General features: G+C 32.0%; 2 protein-coding genes across 2 annotated transcripts in view; one reads left to right on the plus strand and one right to left on the minus strand.

Moving 5' to 3' along the window:
- Nucleotides 1-1,416: 1,416 nt before the first annotated feature.
- Nucleotides 1,417-13,291, minus strand: LOC108903890 (ethanolaminephosphotransferase 1-like). Its single transcript, XM_018706232.1, has 7 exons — nt 13,047-13,291; nt 11,864-11,932; nt 11,353-11,545; nt 8,962-9,257; nt 6,287-6,595; nt 6,008-6,190; nt 1,417-2,038 (listed from the first exon to the last, which is right to left on the minus strand). Exons 1-7 carry the CDS (start codon nt 13,098-13,100, stop codon nt 1,976-1,978), a joined length of 1,167 nt encoding a protein of 388 aa, XP_018561748.1. The 5' UTR covers nt 13,101-13,291; the 3' UTR covers nt 1,417-1,975.
- A 2,005-nt stretch (nt 13,292-15,296) lies between these two features.
- LOC108903908 (metastasis-associated protein MTA3) overlaps nt 15,297-22,387 on the plus strand; it is a 34,091-nt gene continuing 27,000 nt past the window's right edge. The window contains exons 1-2 of the mRNA XM_018706251.1: nt 15,297-15,461; nt 16,084-16,245. Of these exons, the coding sequence (XP_018561767.1) occupies nt 15,434-15,461; nt 16,084-16,245 (190 nt within the window). The 5' untranslated portion in view covers nt 15,297-15,433. The remainder of the gene's footprint in view (nt 15,462-16,083; nt 16,246-22,387) is intronic.

Here is a 22,387-nt window from a genome sequence, read left to right on the forward strand (position 1 = left end):
ATATATATATATAAATAATAAATGTTTTTATGTATCAATGACTTTTTATTTAAATTATGCTAAATAAAATTTTACAGCATGGTTGAAAAATGAAAAATATCGATGTCTTCAAAACAGGATCAGCTAGGATTTTAAACTAAGCATTTTTTTAATGTATAATCAATATCAAATACGATGGCGTTGGCCGATTTTATCGTCATTTTCAAGCAACCTATCGTTGCTTCAAGCCTGGTGTGCGCAGTCAACGTGTTAAACAGATTAAGTAAAAAAGTCAAATTTCAACCCTTTTTTTTTGGGAGATAATTTTGGACGTTTGTTATCACGAACTTTGTTCTGTAAAATAATTTGGAGAATCACCCTCTGATATATTTTAGATGACTTAAGAAAACACCCTGTGTATTGAACTGAAATTCCTAGTACGTGTTTTAGTGTTTACTGATGTTACTTTAGAGCTATATTAAAAAAGTTTCTTTCTAAATACAATAAGTAATTTTTTTCGAAATTCAGCCCTATGTTATTGGATAAAAATTACTCGATAGAATTTTAGTACACTTTGGACAAAAATGCTAATAGGAATTGGCCTTCTAATTTAAATTTAAAAAATTTAAATATAAAAACACTTAAAGCAGTAACATAAAAAGAACTAAATTTTTCATCAATCATTCCAATATTTCTTGTGAGGCTTCGCAGATATCGTGATTGTCGCCAAAATCATCCCAGAGACATCCATGACGATGCAGACAAGCTCTAAACATGTTATGGGAAGATGATGGTAGGTCAACTTATCGCGAGCTAGTCCGACCGAGCAAAATTTGCGCCATTGCGCCCACTGTGGGACTATGACAGGGGATAGACTACCAACCTACTAAAATACGCGATATGGCGCCCAACGTGAGGCAGGAGCTAGACGACCAACCTACTAAATTCTGCGACATGGCGCCCAACGTGGAGCTATGATGGAAATACACCATTGTCCTATCAAAATCTGTGACAGGCCATTATAATACTTTTAAAATATTTTATTAGCTCTCGCATTTTTTCCTCCATTATAAAGGTATCAAGCTAAACCAAATAAGTTCAAAAAACGTTCTAAAAAAATCGTACCAATGAAGTCAATGTTTGTCTTTGATACCAAAAATCTAGGTATGCTAAAGATATATAACGTCAGACAAGATTCTTAACTATTGATATTACCCTAAACTTTTTAAAAATATATATTTTATTAGCTTTTACATTTTTTATTTTATTATTATTATTATTATAAAGGTATTAATTGACAAATTTCTTTTTTTTTAATCCTATGAATAGAGTAAACAATTCCAATGTTTCAGTTTCAACACTATATTTAAAACAAAAAAATAATAAACTTCAATTAACGGTCACTGTTACTAAGATTGGGGTAAATGAATCGATAAATAATTCTTACAATTTATTTATTTATTTTTAAGTTTGATTGCATTACAAATACATGATAATGACACAATTTCTGATATTAGTGGTTAGTCACAGAGCATTTCGTCAGGAAAAATAAGACGATTGTAAATTCTATATATTTTAATATGTTTCATAATATATACAACAAAATTAAAGTATCTATGTACAACTGTTTAAATTCTTTGGTAAAATAAGCGAGACGATCAGTATTGGCCAAAAAGGATCTACTGGGAATAACCGATTTTATAATCAAGGAAAAATATATATTACAAATAGTTTAGGCCTTAATTTTAACTAATATTAATGAGCAAGTCTTCGGAATTCAATACGAATTAATAAAAAAAAAGTATGGAAATATATAGACGTGAAATTTCAGAACTGCATCTGTGTCTTGCATTACAACCAGCCCACATAAACGTTGATTAAGCAAATTGATTTACATACAAAACATCTACGGAAAATTATAGCTAATATCAGTGACTTGAGACTGTGCAGATCCGAGGGACAACACTTGATTCCATCATGCGTTGTCGACTAGTAGTCAAGCGGACTGCTTCTTAATCGAGAAACAATTGACTCTGAAGTGCCTGCACATTTGCCGCACCTGAAAATGTTCAAATGTTTTAGGATAATCGTGCTCTCAGAAAAATGAAACTTTGTATGATAAGCCAGAAAGGTCACCTGTAAAAGCCATTTCTCACTGCATGTTTTTTGTTTGAATAGATATTTTGCAAATTCAGAAAACGAAAGGTATGAACATTATAAGCAGATTTTTTATTATTTTAGATTAATTTAAAAAATAAGAAAGATAACGCGACCAAATATATATTACAGTTACAGGATGTTTAACTTTTTGAAAAACATCACAAATACACAAATATCAGGAAATTCAACATTTAGTGTAGATTAATGGAATTTGGGGTGGCGACTTAACTAAATAAAGGTACAAATTCAGTGAATTTGCATACAGTTATATATACAGGGTGATTCACTTTTTATGATTAGGATTTTAACCATCGATAGATCTCTTCAAAATAATGTCATTTTGAAGTATACATTTTTTCTTCCAAAGACTTCATTTTAGAGATATAAGCTCTTGAAAAATTCTTTTTTTTTTGGTTTTTATTTATTTTTTCTTGAATTATGAAAGCCATTTGTTTATATTTAGTATGAAGCATATGAATGAAAAACTCTATCGACTAAGTATACAAATTATTGTAGAAATAGATTGAAAAAAAATAGAAAGAAAATAGAATAAATTTTTTTTACATTGCAGTTTATTCTACAGCAAAATGGTCCCTTACTATTTTTAAATAAAATGCTGGGTTTTTGAGAAAAATGGCTTGTTATCGATTCACTACATGTGAAATGGTTAAATTTTTAAGTAATACAGACTAAAATATTTAATACTGAGAAACTGTTTAAAATAATATTAACACATAACTGATACATTCTGAACCTCTTCTTAATCACAAATTTAAATAGTGTCGTACATCAATCATTACTCTGTTTACCGAATTGCAATGAATCCATAAGAAGTCATTATTCTCAAAAACCAAATATTTCATTTAAAAATAGTAAGAGACCTTTTTGCTGCAGAGTAAACCCCAATGTAAAAAAATTGGGAAAAATTTCCAGTAGCGTAGAAATTATATTAAAAATAGTGGTTATCAGAGCCTGTTAGGAACGTCTATGATTGATATATTTTCACAATAATTTGTAAAATCGATAGAGCTTTCATTCGTACACTTCATACTAAATATAAAACAAATGGTTTTCACAGTTTAAGAAAAAATAAATAAAAACCAAAAAAAAAAGTTACTTCAAGAGCTATATCTCTAAAAGCAAGACTTTGGAAGAAAAAGTGTATACTTCAAAATGACATTATATTGACGAGATCTATGGATGGATAAAGTTCAAATCATGTAAAGTGAATCAGCCTGTATATAACAGAGATACTGAGACACCATCATTAAGAACCTCAAAATTTCAATGTTAGCAATTATTTTGGAAATTCAATACGTTCATTCGTAATAGTATTTCGAAGGAAACGGAGGCTCTTCCGTTATGTTCAAAAACAAATAATTTTTTAGTTATTTTTTAGTCTAAAATAAACAATTTGAAAATTATTTTAAAGCCGTTCATAAAAAAAAATAAGGACAATGTAATATTAAAAGTATGGAGATGGAGAATTCAGTCACATTTTGCTCCTTCCTAACTGTGAAAAAATTAAAAATTTCTACATCGTTTTTAAGAGGGTCGCAACATTTATGAAAATGTTTTTTTTGTGAAGTTATTTTTTTTATTCAACTATTTTACCTATTTTACAAATAAAATGGACAATATTTCTTTGAAATACGATCAACTGAATTTACAAAATATTTGCAAATTTTGTAATACATCTTTCATAAAAACTTAAATACATTGTAACTTGCAAATGAAACAACTATCCGCGATAATTTTTAAGATGCAAGCGCACCAAGCGGTGAAAGCAGTAAGCTCCGAAACAAGGTAATTTTGACATTGCCGTTTGTGTTTACACATTCATTTGAACAACATTTGTCTTATTTGCCATTATTATTAGTAATATTGTTATCACACTGCGGTTATTTGACTTTTGTGTTATTTTATAGGTATCAAATATTTCATTAATAAATTTTAAGGCAAGTATTTATGTCTACTTTATTTGTCTCTAGCATTACAATTTAATGTATATCTTATTAGGTTATTTCCTATTTACATATATGACAACGAAAACTCTCGTATATCAGAAGGAGAGGCAGTTTTTAACGCTGATCATGTGGTACTATATGGTAAAATTGGGAAAAGTTAATTTAAATTTAGAAATTTATATTGTGTCTGCAAACTAGTGCCCTTACTTACTAACAACCCTCATGAAATTCAGGGAGTATTATCTATCGGCAATAATATTTTGAAAATTTCTTCAATGGATTGATGAAAACTTAATTCTGGATTTTTCTTGGACCATGAAGAGCAACCTTGAACTGAACAATAATAGTTTGAGTTTCTTCTTTCTATCCATAATTGCTGAAGTTTTCCTCACACTATTTTCTTAAAATAACTGTTCAAAAAACAAACACTAAACACAGTTTTAAATAAAATACAAAACGAAATGTCACACACAGAAGAAATGTTTACCTTGTTTCGCTAGTGTCACCGCCAGAGGGCGAGCTCTTAGCTGCATTCGCGAATAGACCAAGTAACGAGCGTTCAAATAAAAACGTGGTCGAAGTTGGCTCTGACACATTGGACTTAGGGAGTAGCTTATAGCGACCAACTTAACCTCATTTCTCAACGAGCTGTATAGCAGCTGTCAGTTTCAATAACGTTAATGACTATATAACTTTATTTTATTTATTTAAACGATAGGAGAACAAACGCAAATCTCTTTTTAACACTGTGTGGCAGGTACCGACTGATACACCCACCATTTGTGATAAAACACGTACAGAAGTTCCTAGCGCATTTTCCATTATTTGTTGGACATTTTCTTTTAATTCTTCAGTCTGCTTTTTAGGTCGGCCGCTTCCTTCTTTTCTTGTTACACTGCCCGAATCACGAAAAACATTAACACAGCGCTGAACTGCACTTTGAAAAATTTTGTACTCAACAACGCCGGGAAATTGATTTTGAAATTCTATGAAACATTCCTCAATAGAATACTTCCATATTCCATCAATCTTGCGTCCATTTCTAAAGTAGGAGTCTATGATAAACACTTCTTGAGAAAACACCAATTTAAACGCTTTTTAAAACGAAAATATTCAAATTGATAGCGGCGATATAGCGCTTTGACAGATGACGTTTAACTTCATTTGCTATACGCTACGCCCTACGTCCAAATTTTCAGAACCAACTTGACCACGTTTTTATTTGAACGCTCGTTATATTTGACCCTATTATGCTATTCTGCACTCAAGATTATCAAAGTACCTTTTTATAAAATATATATTCTATTATTAGTTCTCATATTTTTAGTATATTGAAAAGCTATTAAGTTGTTTCAAATTCAAACATTTTTTCAAAAAATCCTATGAAATGATGTCAAACAATGTTCTTTGATACCAGAAATATGGGTATGCAAAAGATACCCAACCACACAGACAAGATTCCTAACTGTTGATATTGCAGGAAACTCCTACTCTATGGACTACGTGCCCCAATTAGCACTGAATCGCACCAGCAATATTTAGTAAACAGCTAGTAATAAATAATCCAAAACAAAAACTAAAAATATTCTAAATATAATTATCACTAGTTAATTCCTAGATATTACTGGTATAATTCAATGTTAGTTGGGGCATGTAGCTCAAGGAGTAGTAGTTTCCTGCAATATCAACAGTTAGGAATCTTGACTGTGCGGTTAGGTTAGGTGCATACCTACCTAGATTTCTGGTATCGAAGAACATTGACTTCATTCGATGTTATTTTAGAAAAAAATCAGCACCTCAAGGAATTTTTTTTTATCTAATCTGAGCTTAACATCATTAAAATAACATAAAAGTAATATTGTAGTTGACATGCCGTGTCACAAATTTTCAAAAGTACTCACCACACAGGTCCCATAGTGTATGTGAGCCAAAGTGGTGAACAAACACAAACTGTATGCAAGAAGAAGCTCTAAAATTTCCGACTGTAGTCCTATAGATGTGATTACAACTGCTACAGTTGGGATTAAAAGTGAATTAAATGCGTCACACCTCGTGTGACTCATTTGGGCAACAATCAAGCGGCACTAAAAGCAAAGAAAACAAATCAGTTTTTTTTTCTCTCAACAACAAACTCAACGAAATCCTCACTTCCTCAATGTAAACATTTCGCGAATACTTACAGTTATGTTTGAAAATATTGTTCCCATAAGGAAGAAGAGAGCTCTAGGGTCTTTTTCTATTATGTTCGATGGTGACTTGAGAATCCACACTAGTGTAATGATGAAAAATGTGGCTATGGGTATCAACGGCCTGATAGCTTCAGTGAAAGGTCTCATATGACCGGTTTTGTTCTTGTACGACTTGTATATGTTGTATAACACCACTGGTACATTGGAAATTAACGATGAGACATATAGTAACATCTCGAACATCGTTCCTGTTGTTATTCCGCCTGGTAGGATAAACTGCCAGATCTCATGACCTCCATACTAAAATAAGTTAAACTATACCATGGCACATTGTCATATGTACCTGAATAATTTTAGTTGAATTTAATCAATACAGGACTCAAGTTATATAGAAAAATACATTATAAACAGAGTGTTGTCCTATTGCCTTTTGTTTTTGATATTCTGGGCATGAGACGATTTTTTAAATCCAAATTTTAGCTTTATCTTTTCCAAAAAAACAATAGAATGCATTAGAATATGGTACAGATAATTTTTTGTTTTAAGTTTTAATATGTTTGTTCTTGACCTTCTGCTAAAAGTAGTTAGCTATGATCTTTCTCTGTGACATTTTACGTCATATTTTTTTGTCATATATGTATTACAGTGTGAAATTTCATTTAACTACATTTACATCACTGGCGGCTTGCCAAGTGACGCACCGCTTCACATAAAATTTCAGTTTGGCTGTGTAATTTAAATTTATTTTTTATTTTTGTATAAATTTAGGCTATATTGAAAATGTATTGTGTTTGTTTGTTTTATATGCTGAAATAAACAGAATAAATGTGCGGTGAACGCCTTCTGAAAAAACATTGTCTTCGTTTAGCGCGAGCTTCAACCTCGTATGTACCATACAACGTATAGCATAAACAAGTGACGTGGATCAAAATCAGTTTGTATTCCGCTTCCCTTCGTAGCATTGTTACGGCGGGTGTCATGACAATGAGTGACCTGGAAATTGAAGCAGCATTGCCATCGCCCATCGCCTGCCTTTAAACAGTTTATACGGTACGTCACCCAGCACACGATTATAACGGTTCTTTGTTAATATTTGTTTTGTATCTATAATTGTAGAAATGCTTTCTATGTATGATTCAGTATGTATTTTATTGGAAACCCCATTTTCCAAATGGAAAATTGAGGACAAAACGGATTTTTTAAATTGCAAGTGCCTTCTCTCGAAGTGGAAAAAAGGGGGAAAGCAAAAGATAAAGTGTACGTTCGGAAGGTTTGGAATGAATGGTATTCAGAGTATAAGTAGTTGTGTGGAAGTGTTTATTTCAAAAAACTTTTCTGTATGCCGCGTTTAATTGTTTCTAGTTTTTATAAAATCTAAATGAAAATCCTTGTCATGAACGTCAGTTTTTCGGTAATATTGCAAATGCAACTAAAAATTTCCAGATTCATTTAAACCTGTTTGACCTTAAAAATTGTCGCCTGTGGTGCTTGATATGAATATGCTTCACCTATTCTCAATGTCAAGAGCCGCCACTGATTTACATTACAGCTTCCATTCTTCAACATACACGGTGTCGAAAAACGAAGCGACTAAGTTGTAATCGTAGCTTCCTTGAATGAAAATTAGTCAATTTAAATCAAGTTACTTTAATATAATTTTGCTTTTGCTGTTTCAACTAATATTAACAACTTTTTCAGGATGGAAAATTGTACCAAGGTAATTTGATTTAAATCAGTTTATTTTTATCCGAGGAAGCTACCCTTGGAGTATGGACCATTTGCTTCTGCACGCCCTGTATATTAAGTAGATACTGGTCAACTCTGAGACAGTCAATTGAATTTTTCTCAGAAAGAGAAAGTTTCCATTGTAACAAATCTAATCTCAAAAAAATGATGTCATAAAATGTAATTGGGAAAGGTTGCAGTTAGCAACCTTTAGCAGATGGTCAAAAATTTATAACACCACCAGATATTTAGCACCATCAAACCTTACATGTATTAAATTTTACTGTTATATTTTTATTTTTGAAAAAGATGGTTTCAACTTGATTTTAAAAAATTATGTTTGACACCTTATATCTCAAAAACAAAAGACGATAGGTCCACATGAAATTCTTATTTTTTAATGTTCTATCAGTCCCTGAATTTATGGTACATTTTCCAAAACACCCTCTATAGAATGTCTAAAAATAAGATGTTATAAATTCAAGGACTAAAAGAACATATATAAAAAATAATAATGTCTTCTCATATGGTCGATGAATTTGACTACAGGAGCCAAAAATGATATCTTAACATCCAATTTCAGTTAAATTTTTATGATTTGGAACAAAATTTCACACAGTAAAAATGTCAGTGTTGTTAGTTTTTGACTGCCTTACAGAGGTCAATATTATTAAGTTAAAAAACCTTCTTTATAATAAACAAAAACCTAGACTCAAAAAGTTAACTTAAAATGTCTAACTTAACATCAAAAATTTAACTCAAAATGTCACGAGAAAATTGCAGCTGGTGACATCAACAACATAAAATGGAACTAAGGACTCTAACGTAATTTGTTGTTGTGTCTATTTTAAACACCCTTCATAGTGAAGCATTTATTTATTCGCATAATTGACCTTGACTAGCATTTCAATTAATAAAATTTAAACTTTTCTCATCCTTACCCCTGCTATTAAAAAGGTCAGAATGGTTCCCCACATGGAAAAGTCGTAACCCCAAGGTAAAAACAACACTCCAGTATTGTACTTTTCGAAATGAGACAAGTAAAAATTTATCAACACGTTCCACATCGTGAAGAACATTCGAAATGGAATGATACTGTATCTAGCACCTCGTCCAAATATTGAATACATAGCGGCTGGTATGAGACCAGCCGTGTACGAATCCAACCCATGGTCAAACAGTTCACCTAGAGGGTTGCTGGTGCCAGTTCGTCTTGCTTGTTTCCCATCTATCCCATCTAAAATTTCCAAAACAAAATTACTCTTGTATCTTCGAAGAAAAAAAAAGGTTTTTGCAAGGTGGCCCTAAATTGCCTCCTTCAGAACATTTGGTACATAAAAAGCAAAGGTACCATTTTGCATACTTTTTTGATGAAAATGAATAATGGAGTTAAAAATCACTGTATGTCCCCAACTTTTTTATTTTTCAATGTTAAATATTGATTTCTAGGCTATTATAGAGGAAAAAATATTCTTGTTTAAATTTAATAAATTGAAGTTTTTTTGTGAAATTACGTGTTCTGCAGTGACGACGATTCATGAAAATTAAAGGCCCCGACTTTTAAGAAAACGGTAAATGCTGATAATAATTGCTGGTGATCATTGCCAGACTCTAATCAGCGCATAATCTAAGGGTTAGTTCTAACCGAAATAAAGGCAGTTCTTAAAAAAAAAGTTGGTTCTAAAAGTTAAGAAGGGCAGTTGCAAAATTTGATTATTAGAAGTAGACCTTCTTTCTTATTTGTTTGTATAAAAAAATGCGTTTCTGTTATTTGCACAAATTGAATTTTTCGGGCGCTTTCTTTGAACTAGCATAGGGTGACTGATTTTGGGTAGTTCTTAAAATTCCTTAGATTATCCCCCGACTCCAATACATTGAATTTAATAAAAGCGTTTTGTAACACTGACATTGAATGTCAGCTGCCTTAAGAACCAAGCCTAAAGTCCATGTTCAAAATACAAATACAATTTCTCAAAAGACTTTTAAAATTGGGGGGGCGCAAATATGGCCTACTATATAATAAGATACCGACCTCTCTCCCACACAAGTCTCGGACTTCTGGGCTAATTCTTGCAATTACAATGAGGGATAGAAGTTATTATTAATATTATATCATTGTTAGTAATACAGGGTGTTTTGCATAAGAACCGACACACAGCAGAGGCATGAAGGGAAACCCAAAATATAGCGATTTAACGCAACTTACATTTGTACTAAGCTGTACCCCTGAGAAGATATAGGCCTTGAATATGGGGTTTTAAATTTTGAAAAAAATTAAAATCTCAGTTACACTTTAACTTAGAAAAACCAAATTTGGTCCTACATGGTGTGAGTGTACCAAGAGCATTAATCGACAGTAAGTAGAGTTTAATTAAAGCAGTTTGAAAGGTTGATAAGAGATGATGCACCATTAAAATGTGACAGAATGTTTTAACCCGTTGGCGGACTTAAAAAATTATTACTATATTTTATAAGGAATTTAATTCTAAAACCTTTCTTACTCTTGTTAGTTTTCAAAAAACTTTGTCATTTTCAGCAAAAACATGAATAATTAATAATATGTATTGTATCATCGAAAATTCAAGTTGGCTAAAAATTTAAACGTCAAACTTGGCGATCAGGAAAGATAGTTGGAATAAGAATAATTTAATAGAAAAACAAACAACTTAAACAAAATAACGAACATACAATTTGTATTGATAAGTTATAGAAATTGTTCAAAATGACCACCGTTTTCTTGAAAATATCGACAGACAATTTAAACTCATCCTGTATTTATGTGACCACCATTCATATAATTTGTGAATTATTATTGAAACCATCTTTAGTGTAAAATTAAGAAATATGCAATAATTAAGTACGTCTTAGTATTTTGATTTAGGCATAACCTGGAACATTAATATAATAATTGTCAAATCATTATAACATTTCTCTTATCGCTCTTCCTAGGTAATTTTATTAAAGAACTTCCGACAATAATTATAAACAATACAGTATAACTGGAACTTTAAAAAATTCTACTGTAAAGTTTATTAAATAATTTTATTTATTAAGGACGTATTCAAATACCTATCCTGTAATTAGATGTTTATGTACAACTATAATTAATTACTTATTGTTTAATGTAGTTCACAAAAAAAGTTAATTATTATCAAAATATCGTGACATAGTTCATATGAGCTGAGTAAAGCCATTCTGATATTCTGACATATACATACTTGAATAAAAAATAATCAAAAAATCGAGTGTATATTCATTATTTTTAATACTAATCGAAATATTAAGATGAATTCATTTTTTTCGTACAAATAAATCGGGTAGTAGGTACTTACCTAAAGTATACGCAATGAACAAAAAAATAGCTGCCATTGTAAAAGTCCACCTTGGAAGGGGAAGTACTTCTGGACGATCAGGATCCGAGGCGTAAAAGCTGTAGTCCAAGAAAGCAAAGAGCAAAAATATTGCCAAAGTAAACAAAAATCCCGAGAATGTCAAAAGATTGGGAGCAATCCATTTTGGACAAAACTAAAAAAAAAAATTCTTGTTACAAGTTGTTTTCTCAGATGTAATTTTTATCAACGACATATTTCTATCAAGTGTTATGCTTGCTATTTATATCAAACTGATAACAGGAATCATGTATAGGTATAACAATTTTTTTAATAAGTGTTATAATAATATGTTTAATAACTTTTATTTGTGGAATTATCACCATTTTCTGAATATCAAGACACTTGAATTTTAACCCTATCTATATATTTGATTTGTTATTAAACAAATCTAAACTTACAATTACTGAGGTTTTTTATTTCTGTGTTACTTGGAATAATTCTTACTCCTTACCTGCACTAACCAATTCCAGAACGGGTGCATAACATATATACTGAGCACTCCAGTATCTTTGCAGCTGTACTGTAAAGAAAAATTTTAAAAATCATTTTTCATAGAAGAAATTAGATATCTGATTCTGATTTTCTGAACATAGTTATAATTATGGAAAGTTTTTTTTTAAATACACAATTAATTTGTTATTTTAGTTATCCTCTTTAGTTTTTACATGTAGGTATTGAATACATATTCACTACTTCAATATTGAAGAAAATATAAGAAAGTTATTAAGTGATGATAGTAGATATATTATATATATTTTATTCTAATTTATTTGTGAATATTTTCTAGGAAATTCTGAGAAATAATGCTAATGCATTACTAACGTTTATCTAATCAGCAAACAAGGGTAGGATCTTTGGCCTCATTAGTCAACTTGTAAAACTGCTTTTGAATTGGTATTTGTTTAATATAAACACAAATAACATTTTAAATGTTAAACAGGATGCTTTATAGATTACCTAATATTATTAAGATTAAGAATCATTAAACAATGTGCATTATAGGTATTCATATATACACATATATACATACATACATATATATTCATTAGATGATATTTTTTTATAATTATATCAGTTTATTATGTTTCTACAAACCTCTTAACAACCACCATGATTGTCTCCTTCTGTAGCGTAGCATGCAAGTATGTATGTATGTTAACAGAATATCGAAAGGTGCACGGGCAATTTTTCCTAGTCACAGTAAATTATCTCTTAATATTCCCCATCCCCTTTTCAAATAAAAAAATTTACTAAACCCACAAACTGAGATCTATGAGGTTATTGAAACGACAATTTATTTATTTAAATACATACATATATTGGTTACTGTAACCAGCTTTAAAGTAAAATGAATAAAATGGCTAACTTTAAATTAGAAGTTAATTGAAGTTAAGACTTTGGTAGAAATAAAACTCGTAGTACTTATTCCGCACTATAATAACAGGTGTGAGCCTGATACCAAATGAAATTGTAGTAGAATACAACTAAAACTACTCTTCTCAGGGTTGACTTAACAACAAAGTAAATCAGTAAATATAGTATTACATTAAAACAGGAAACAAACATTGACGCTAAAGAATTAAATATGTAATAATCTAATTGGGTAATATTAGAAATTAAAACTAAGAACTAACCTTGTAGTTATCAAATCCAATTAAATGATCTTTTGTAAGATACTCTTTTTCCATTTTGCAATATTAAACGATTATGAAATGACGAGAAGAAATCTATCACATTTGTACTGTAGAATTTATTGTATTTTTTTCATTTTAATTTAAAACACTTCTTAACACTTGATAAATTTAAATTTTTCCAAAATTCCAAAAAACAACATGCATGCTCTGCTTTTTATGATGAGCAACATAACCTAAGACGAAGATCGGAAACAGATAATAGAGTGGTAAAGCATTAATAGGAAACAAGAAATATATTTTCTAGCACTCCGCTAGATAGCGCTTTGTGATACAGCGTTTTCCATTCTTGTGTACTTTTGCAGTAAGTGCGCGCACTGAAACTATATTTCCATAATTTATTATTTAATTTGATAGTAGAGAATGGTAATATTCTGTCACTGAGTGCAAAAGTGCAAATGAATGAAATAAGCTGGAAATAAGCTGTTAGTTTCGTTATGCAAGAATGCAAGGAACACAGCTCATTAGCTCGAAACATCGTTTGCCCCATACCCTCCTTAACCCTCCCCTCCCTCGCTAGTCTAAGGGCCACCTTAGCAAAGCGCATCCCAGGCTGCATAGCCGCACCACCCTACCCAACCATAAACATGACACCACCCCCGGGGTTTACACAGACGAGCCGGCGAAGCAAGAAGAGCGCCAGAAGAAAGGGCCCTAGCCGGCGGGGCCCAGCCAGGACAAAAGGAGGTCCCACAAAGCGCCTACACCGGCCGCATTTGCGGTCGGGGTAGACGACGGATGGGGCACACCTACGAAGGCTGTCCAGGCCTACACGAGATGAGGCAGGATAAAGAGGGATAATCCCCCTCGATCCTAAATCATCGAGGCCAATTTCTAGCCATGGAATAACGGCGCGCGCCTATACATATAGCTGAATGCCGACGTGATCTGGCTAATTATGATTAAACTATTAAAATTAGCTACCCTGAATAGGAATATTCGAAATCAAAATCGTCGGATTTGCAGCTGAGACTGATCAATCGTTAATAAAAGAAAGAAACAAAGTTTTATAGTTTTGAATTTGAATAATATATATATTTTTTAATTTATTGAATATGATGCACATCACAAAAAAACAAACGGACAACTCAAAATTTTAAGCTAAAAAGTCTAAAACAGATTTATAAATTCAAATAACCTTAAACTTACAAACTTAAATCAATTACAGAGATATAGATCCATATCACTAACTGATTGCACCTTTGCACTTATACCAAAAAATAAGTGCCCAAGCATATCTTCATCCGCTTCGGCTGATCAATCCGATCTTAATCTGAACGATAAGGATTCCCCGTCTATTATTAACATATTCACTTTCTGCGACAGAATTTTTAAATGCGTCTCTTACTCTTACGCCTCTATTAATCTTTATATTTAAGATAAACATCAATATATAGTCGACAATTGTGAAATATAAATATTATTCTTATAGAGTAAAGATATTTACTGTTCATTTCAATTATTATTCAATTAGAATTTGCAAATTCGGATCCTGAGAACCCAGATATATCTCTGTGAGAACGCCGCTGTCTCTCTGTTCAGTGGTTAACGTTTTAATGATAATAATTATAGATTAGTAGTTTATTTATAAACAGATTAAAATTTTTAAAACAACTTTTGAAAACCTAACGTATAAAACAATTAGCAGAACTATTTTTCTCTACATTTCGCAAATGTAAAAGGAAAGCACATATTTATCGCAGTTCTTGCCAAAGGTTTACGGCAAAAGCCTTATTGGTAGTCTACGTGATGGCCCACAAGATTAACCAATCAAATGTTTGCCGTAAAACAACCGCGATAAAATAAGTCTCGATGTTGATTACGGCTTAATTAATTTTTTTTAATTTAAAATTTAATCAATATTTCCTGATTCGAGTGTAACATCATTATGTTTTTTAATTTGCATATTAAGTATTATATAATATATAATTCGATTAAGATACTATCCAGAATTAAATTGAAGAAATTATGAGATTGTTTCCACTTCAAATAGGTATTTTATATTTTTTTAAACTTCTTAAAAATCGGATAGGTTCCTTCCTGAGGTTTTTAATCATTTTTAAAGTATGTTCCTATTTTATCATTCTTATTTTGTAAAGTTGGGCTACTGCCCGCTGCTAGTTCTTTTGGCGCTGTTGTTAGATTTTACTACTCTATAATTCTTTATATCCCAGACGCCGACAGGGAGTTTGATTTGAGAAAATGGCGTCTATGAGCTTGGTGGTGGTATTATGTGCAGTGATATAAACATTGAATAAATTTAACGATTATTTAAAAATGTTTGTTTGATGTAGTGTTTATTAGGAACATTATAGTTTTTCTGTTTGAAGATGACGGCGAATATGTATCGTGTCGGAGGTTAGTATCTACTTGTTATTAATTAACCGGCTTCGTTCAGAAGGAACTCTTCCTCAGCGCTAATCACACTAGTTGTAGAACTCGAATCGAATATTTTTGTTTATTTCATCGTCGTTAGAGGGTTTATTTTTAGTTAGTACATTATATTGTTCTATTTAATTACTTGCTCCTAGGATGTTTATTTTTATTTTTGATACCTCTAAATCAATTAATTGATATGAAGGCTAGTTAATATATTCCAAGTCACATAATATCTCCTACTAGATTCGCTAATTTAGTAAGCGAAACTCCCAATGAAATATGTAGATAATTTCATTATCTGATTTAATACTGTTTACCAAATGATTACTAGTATAGCTTAGTTTTTTCTATTTTCTGACCGTATAGCCTATAGTTTGGCTATATTACAATCATGTTTTAATAACATTAGGAACAATGAACCTTTTGCTCAGTTTTGTTTTTATTGTCGTACTTAAGAAGAAGTTTACTTAAGCAAGTGTGTATACGTACTCGTATACGGAAAAATTGATATAAATTTTATTGTTTATGTGCTGTATTAGATCATAGTTGTGATATTAATGAAAATCAGGTCACAACGATTTAGTGGTCCATGTTTTTGTAGATTATGTGTACTTCGAAACGACCTCGACGTCTCCGTATCAGATCCGGCGCATAGAAGAATTAAACAAAACTGCATCGGGAAATGTGGAAGCCAAAGTAATGTGCTTCTACAGGAGACGGGATTTGCCCAGCCAGCTGATTCAACTTGCCGACAAACACCAATGTGAGTAAAAATGTTGCATTGTGTCCGTTGGCGGCGTTAATTAATAATTTGATATTTAGAGATTGCAGCCACATTCCTTGCTTTTCACGCATTCTAAATGAGTAGAGGGGCAAAAGTCTTGATTAGGCGATCGATATTCCCTGACTGTACCTGTCTTGTCACCAGTCGTGGGTACGTTGTTTCGCGAAATCATGTCGCAACTGTACTTGATCAGACCGCGTCGCTATGACAACTGCGAGATGCTTGTTCTTTCCGCCAGACTGTACTTTTATAATTACACGCAAAAAGTGGACGAGCTATTGTTATCCGGTATCGGGCAATTCGGTTCCGACTTGTTTTAATGAGATGGGACGCCGATAATCAATTTAATTCGAAAAGAAACTTTAAACCCAGATATATAATCTATATAGATAATAAGCATCTATTCACACTATTTTAATAGATTTATTAAAAACCTCTTTAGACTAACCCAAAAATACCTATAAATATTTCAGTATCAAACTTAAATACATGTAATATTTTTTGTTGTTTTTTTGGTATTACAGTTCCCAAAATCATTACAGTACCAATTAAATGTCGTATTCAGAATAAGTACGTTGTTCCTATGGTGTTGTATAAGAAACTGATATTTTAAATATACAGGGTGAACCAATAAAAATGGACCAAAGAGCAGGTGCGAAATATTCGAATCAAAATATGGGTATACAAGCTAAATATGTCTTGGTAAAATGTTACCGTAGAAAAAGGTATGGAGAAGTCAAAGTTGAAAGTTTTTTTTAAACTCGCGCAATGTCACAAAATTTAGTAGGAAAACATTTATTAGATAAGGAATCATAATTTATGTATTAAATCAAGCTCGATCATAGAGGGCACTACATTTGCAGTATCTGATGATGAATTACTCACATTCTTTGTTGACGAAACGTTTTACAAAATTTGATCCGGACGTAATTTCTACGTAAAAAAGATACATTTGGGGGAATTTCAAGAAAACTAGGAGATTTATGCTTACTCTTCAGCTCAACTTGAAATATACTATGTATTGAAATTTATTATCAGAACAATAAACAGTTCTTATTTCGTAGATGTTCAGAGTAATTAATTTGGAAAAATTATCAATATAAAAAAGTTGCATTTATCCGAAAGAACACAACCCAGCGCAAACTGTGCATTAATTAAACTAATTATTACAATTTATAGTAAATTATGGCCTCCACCTATTTCTGCGCATTTTTTCATTATTTTGATAAGATATTTCCTTACATCAAGAAATACATTTGACTTTCCCCTAATAAATATTCAAAAATCAAGCGTATGGTTATTATTTGTTCCATCATTTGAAAATTCTTGTAGGCATGCTGCAGCTAATCAGCTATAAGTATGCATAGAAGTATGCATTTAAAAATAGAAGGCAAACAAATCATAATATTTTCAAAAATCTGTTTCGTCGTTTGGGAAAAACAGGTATATTTCACCTTAAAAAGTACTATTGGACTAATAAGAATTTCTGCAGATCAAGTACAAGGAATATTAATTCGCGTAGATGAAAATCCTCAAGTCATTCATAAGCGGCAGCAGGAGTGAATAAACAATATTTTCTAAGAATGTTACGCAAAGAAGGCTTTCACGCTTATCACTTTACACCTGTACAAAATTTAATTCCAACGAATCTTCCGAAGGATTAGAATTTATGAACGAAAGATTAAAATTTTTACACAGAAAATCCGCTTGTTAAGAGAGAAAGCCACTTTCAGCACATATTTAAAATTAACTATTGCGACCGTTTGTTCTTCAGTGGTCTTTTTTCTGCAAATTCCTCTTTGTGATATAAAAGACAATAATTCGCGCTAAAGATACGGGATAGAATGTGGTTTTGCAGGACGGAACTCTATCTAATTTTGCTCTTCCAATCGAAATCATCTTGAGGTGGATCGACCGAGAAAGTGAATTAGCATGGCCCTCAGAAAAATTATTGAATTCCTTAGATTATTATGTTTTGGTACATATGAAGACCTTCGTATACGCAAATACATATAATTGATTCGATACTGGAACTATGCGAACAAATCCAAGTTGCAGTCAATTTTATTAGGGGGCACCTAATTGTATTTCTGGGTAAAATATAATCTTATCAAGAGAAATTAGAAAATGCATAGAAATAGGTGGAAACTATATCGAAAATTTACTGAAGTTGTAATAATTAGTTTAATTAATTAAATTTTACTGTCGATTCATTTGTCGTATTACAATACCTATTTTTTATAAATTTCAATAGCATTTTTAAATTCGTGCGTAAACAGAAATCTTTTACGACAGATTTCTGGATTTTTACATAGAAATGATGTCCGAAATCCGGATAGACACTGTAGTCAATAGAACGTTTCGTTAATATAAAATATGCGATAAATTTATCATCTTGTATTTGCGATTGCGGCTTTCTATGGCCGAACCATATTTTCATACATAAATTTTGATTGCTTATACTCAAAAATATTGCGCTACTTAATTTTGTGACAATGGGTTGAACGGTACTCGAAAACGTGCAGGAAAAATAATTTCAACTTTGACATTTAGATATACAGGGTGTTTCTGAAATAAGTGTGTTCCTTGAAAATGATATAGGGCACGAAAATAAGCAACTTTTATTAAGCCACTGATGGTCTAAAACATTACGTTTTAAATTGAAAAAAAAACTTGATGTCGAAGCTGCCGCGCGCTGCCATGCGGAAACTCTGATGGCGGTTTTGACGTTTAAATTTTGTGTTCGAAAATGCTGAAATTTATTCAAATCTCGTTTAAAGATAACACAACAATTAAACGAATAAATGAATCACCAATAGACGATCTGCTCTATAAAAATTGTTCAAAGTTGTTTCCATATGCTAATATACATGCTTTCAAACGACGGTCAAAATTCTGTCACCAAACATTCACTGGAAACTGTTGCTGGAACCGAGGTCTTTGAACAACGTGAAGATTTGCATCACACCAATAGTTATGTTGTGAAAATTTAGTATGCCATATCTAGTAAAACAACATTCATCAGTAAAAAGCACCTTGCTTGTAAAATCCGGATCTTGTGCTCTTTGATGTCGAAACCATTGGCAAAATTCCACACGGGGCTGAAAATCATTGTTATTGAATAACGCCTGATATGTTAGATACACCCACTTCTCGGCCAATAATGTCGCGAGTATTGTGCCTCAGATCTTCCTCAACGAGGTTTATGATGTTTTCTTCATTGTCTAAAACATGTTGCGGCCTTTGTATGTCAGGTAGACATTCTCGGTATTGCGTAACTTTTGAAGTGCCTTTTGCACGGTTCTACTGTTAGGTTATCGTCTCTTATGACGGTAACGGACCATAGAGAAAGACAAGTCTCATTTAAATTGTACTGACATTCTTCGTACATTAACAACACCGTATCTGCTAAGTTCTTGATCAGAAAACATTTTATACGCCGGCTAAGTAATATTGCAACACACTACTAAAGAACACAAGACGTATTGATTACTGACCTACCATCAGATTTGCTTGATTGTGGAAAAGTCAGCCAATTAGAAAAGCGCTTCACGCTTGTAGCGAGTCCCAAGCATTCTGGTTGTGCACGTGCACAAGATGCACATGGCTTAAATTTATGGCTAGTTTTCTTAACTAATTTTCTTGAAAACAGAAGCATTTAAACCATCAATTGCTTGAGAATAGTTGCTAATTTTCGTGTCCTCTATCACCCTTTTCAAGGAACGCACTGGTTTCAGAAACACCCTGTATATTTCGCCTCTTCTGGTCCAATATTAATGGTGCACCATGTAAATTATACATAGGAAGCATTATTTTCTATTTGTATATCTATACGAAAGTAATGATTTTCGCGATCGCTGCGAAGGTGACATTTTTTTCTCTTAAACCGGAAATGCTACTTTCGTCTCTTAAGAAGAATTTCAAATTGATTTCTTAAATAAAACTAAACGTACCTAATTAAATTCACATGAAGTGTCTTGTCAATTAATTTATATAACTTCAACGGAATGTATTTTGTATAAACCTAAACATTTTTTTTTTTTTAATTAAATTATAACATTTTATTTGACAAATGCCATCTTCTATGTGACAGCGGCAATAAAAAAATATGTGAGGTTATGTGAGTTACAGTATGGCCATAATGGAAAGTCGAGGCTTCAGATTCAGACAGAGGCTAATATAATATAAGCTAGAGACAAGCAACACTTATGCCCGCACATCGTCGTACCAGTGAATCTGAAGCTTCGACTCGGCCATATTCTTATTCGGAGTTACATTATTGCAGAGAATACGATTATCATTTCATTTAGGGACAATATGACATCTGCAGAATCGAAAGCACAGTATTTGCTTGCATATTGATTTGACGTCATCCCCACGTCTCTGATGAACACCCTTTTCTTTTGTTTAAACGTTAAATTTTTTGTAGGTCATTTAATTAATTAACTCAAAAGAGGGATTCATAATGCGATCAGCACTCTACACATTCTTTATTCCAAACTTTGAAAATGGTGACGATGTGACGGCAAACAAGAGATAATAAAACTATGATTATTTTAATTTTTCACTAAAATCTAAAAAATTGCCTTCTTGAATTTAAATTTTTTATTATACATGGTGTCCCGAGATTCATGCAACAAAGATTCTCAAGACAAATTTAGGGGACCCGTAATTTTTCTTTTTGCCAACTGGCCCCAACTTTCGGAGTTACAGCTCCCTAAAATCTGCCACTAAGATGTCTTTTTTATATCTCAAAACCATGTACGAGAATCACTAAATTTGGTACACAGGGGTTTTATGATATGTGGAATCTCACAGTGCTACGTTTTTTTGGAGAGAAACCGCCTTAAGACACTTTTTCGTGGGCCCTCTTGTCTTTGGAACCAAAAAAAATTAGTCGCAAATTTGATTTTTTTTTAAATTATTAGTTAGCTAGAAAGCCATTGAATTTAGAAACTTTTTTGTATCTTAATATTTGTTTGTGCAATGTTTTTGAGGAGAATGGCGAATCACAATATGCATTCGATCACATTTTGACATTTTTCTCGAAAACATTTCGTTTTACGAAAAAAGTGTAAAGAGACGAAAAGTTTCTAAATTTAATGGCTTCCTAGTGGACTGACAATTTTTAGGAAATTTAAATATGTGACCAAATTTTTTTGGCTCCAAAGACGAGGGCCCACGAGAAATTGTCTTAAGGGGGTTGCGAGATATAAAAAAAAATTATTCTTAGGGGCGGACTTCAGGGGACTGTAACTCCGAAAGAGGGGTCCACTTGGCAAATTAAAAAAATACGGGTCTCCTAAATTTGTCTTCAAAATCTATGACCAAATTTTGTTGAATGAATTTCGGCACACCCTGTACATTATATCTTGATATGTAATTCGATATAAAGTAAATATTTTTTAAGTGACATATCTATATAAGATAACTTCTGAACAGAAGTAGTGTTATCAAGGATATTTAAAATTATTTTATATTTAGACATCACTAATGATGGCAAAAGTTAGTACCCCTTCTATCAATGTTTCTTAAAAGGGAAAATAGATTACAAGACGTATTCTCAAAATCGAGACCGGTTTTAAACTCTTTATCACCTGTAAAAAAAATTCATAAATTACTCCATTTGGTCGTTCGACGTTTCAGTGGAACTTATACCACCGCTAGAGGGTGTATCGTAATCAGCGCCGTCAGATCTAAGAACGTGTGTCACAAAAAGAGGCAATTTGTCAATTGAACATATCATATCATATTTCTGAACTATATCTCGGAAATGAATCAATTTTATTTTTTGTTTCATTTTTAAAACAGCTGCAATACTTCTAGGTTAATGTGTTTTCCCAGTAATACATATAAAATACTTAATATTCTAATGATTCTAATGTTCTTAACTGAAACTTCCATTAAACTGCCCTAATAGGTTCGTAATATTTAAAAAAAAAATAGTTGCTGACTCCCCACCATGCCTCGTCTAATTAGCAAAAGTGAGAAGTCACAATTGACTTATATAGGGTGTCTCCTGGCAACATGGCAATATCCCTAGGGCAAACACAACTAAAATATGTAGAATTCTCCAGCACCTCGACACCCAACTTCGTTATTTTAAGAAATGGGCACTCTG

Source organism: Anoplophora glabripennis, unplaced genomic scaffold, assembly GCF_000390285.2.
Source record: "Anoplophora glabripennis isolate ALB-LARVAE unplaced genomic scaffold, Agla_2.0 scaffold123, whole genome shotgun sequence".
Lineage (NCBI taxonomy): Eukaryota > Metazoa > Arthropoda > Insecta > Coleoptera > Cerambycidae > Anoplophora > Anoplophora glabripennis.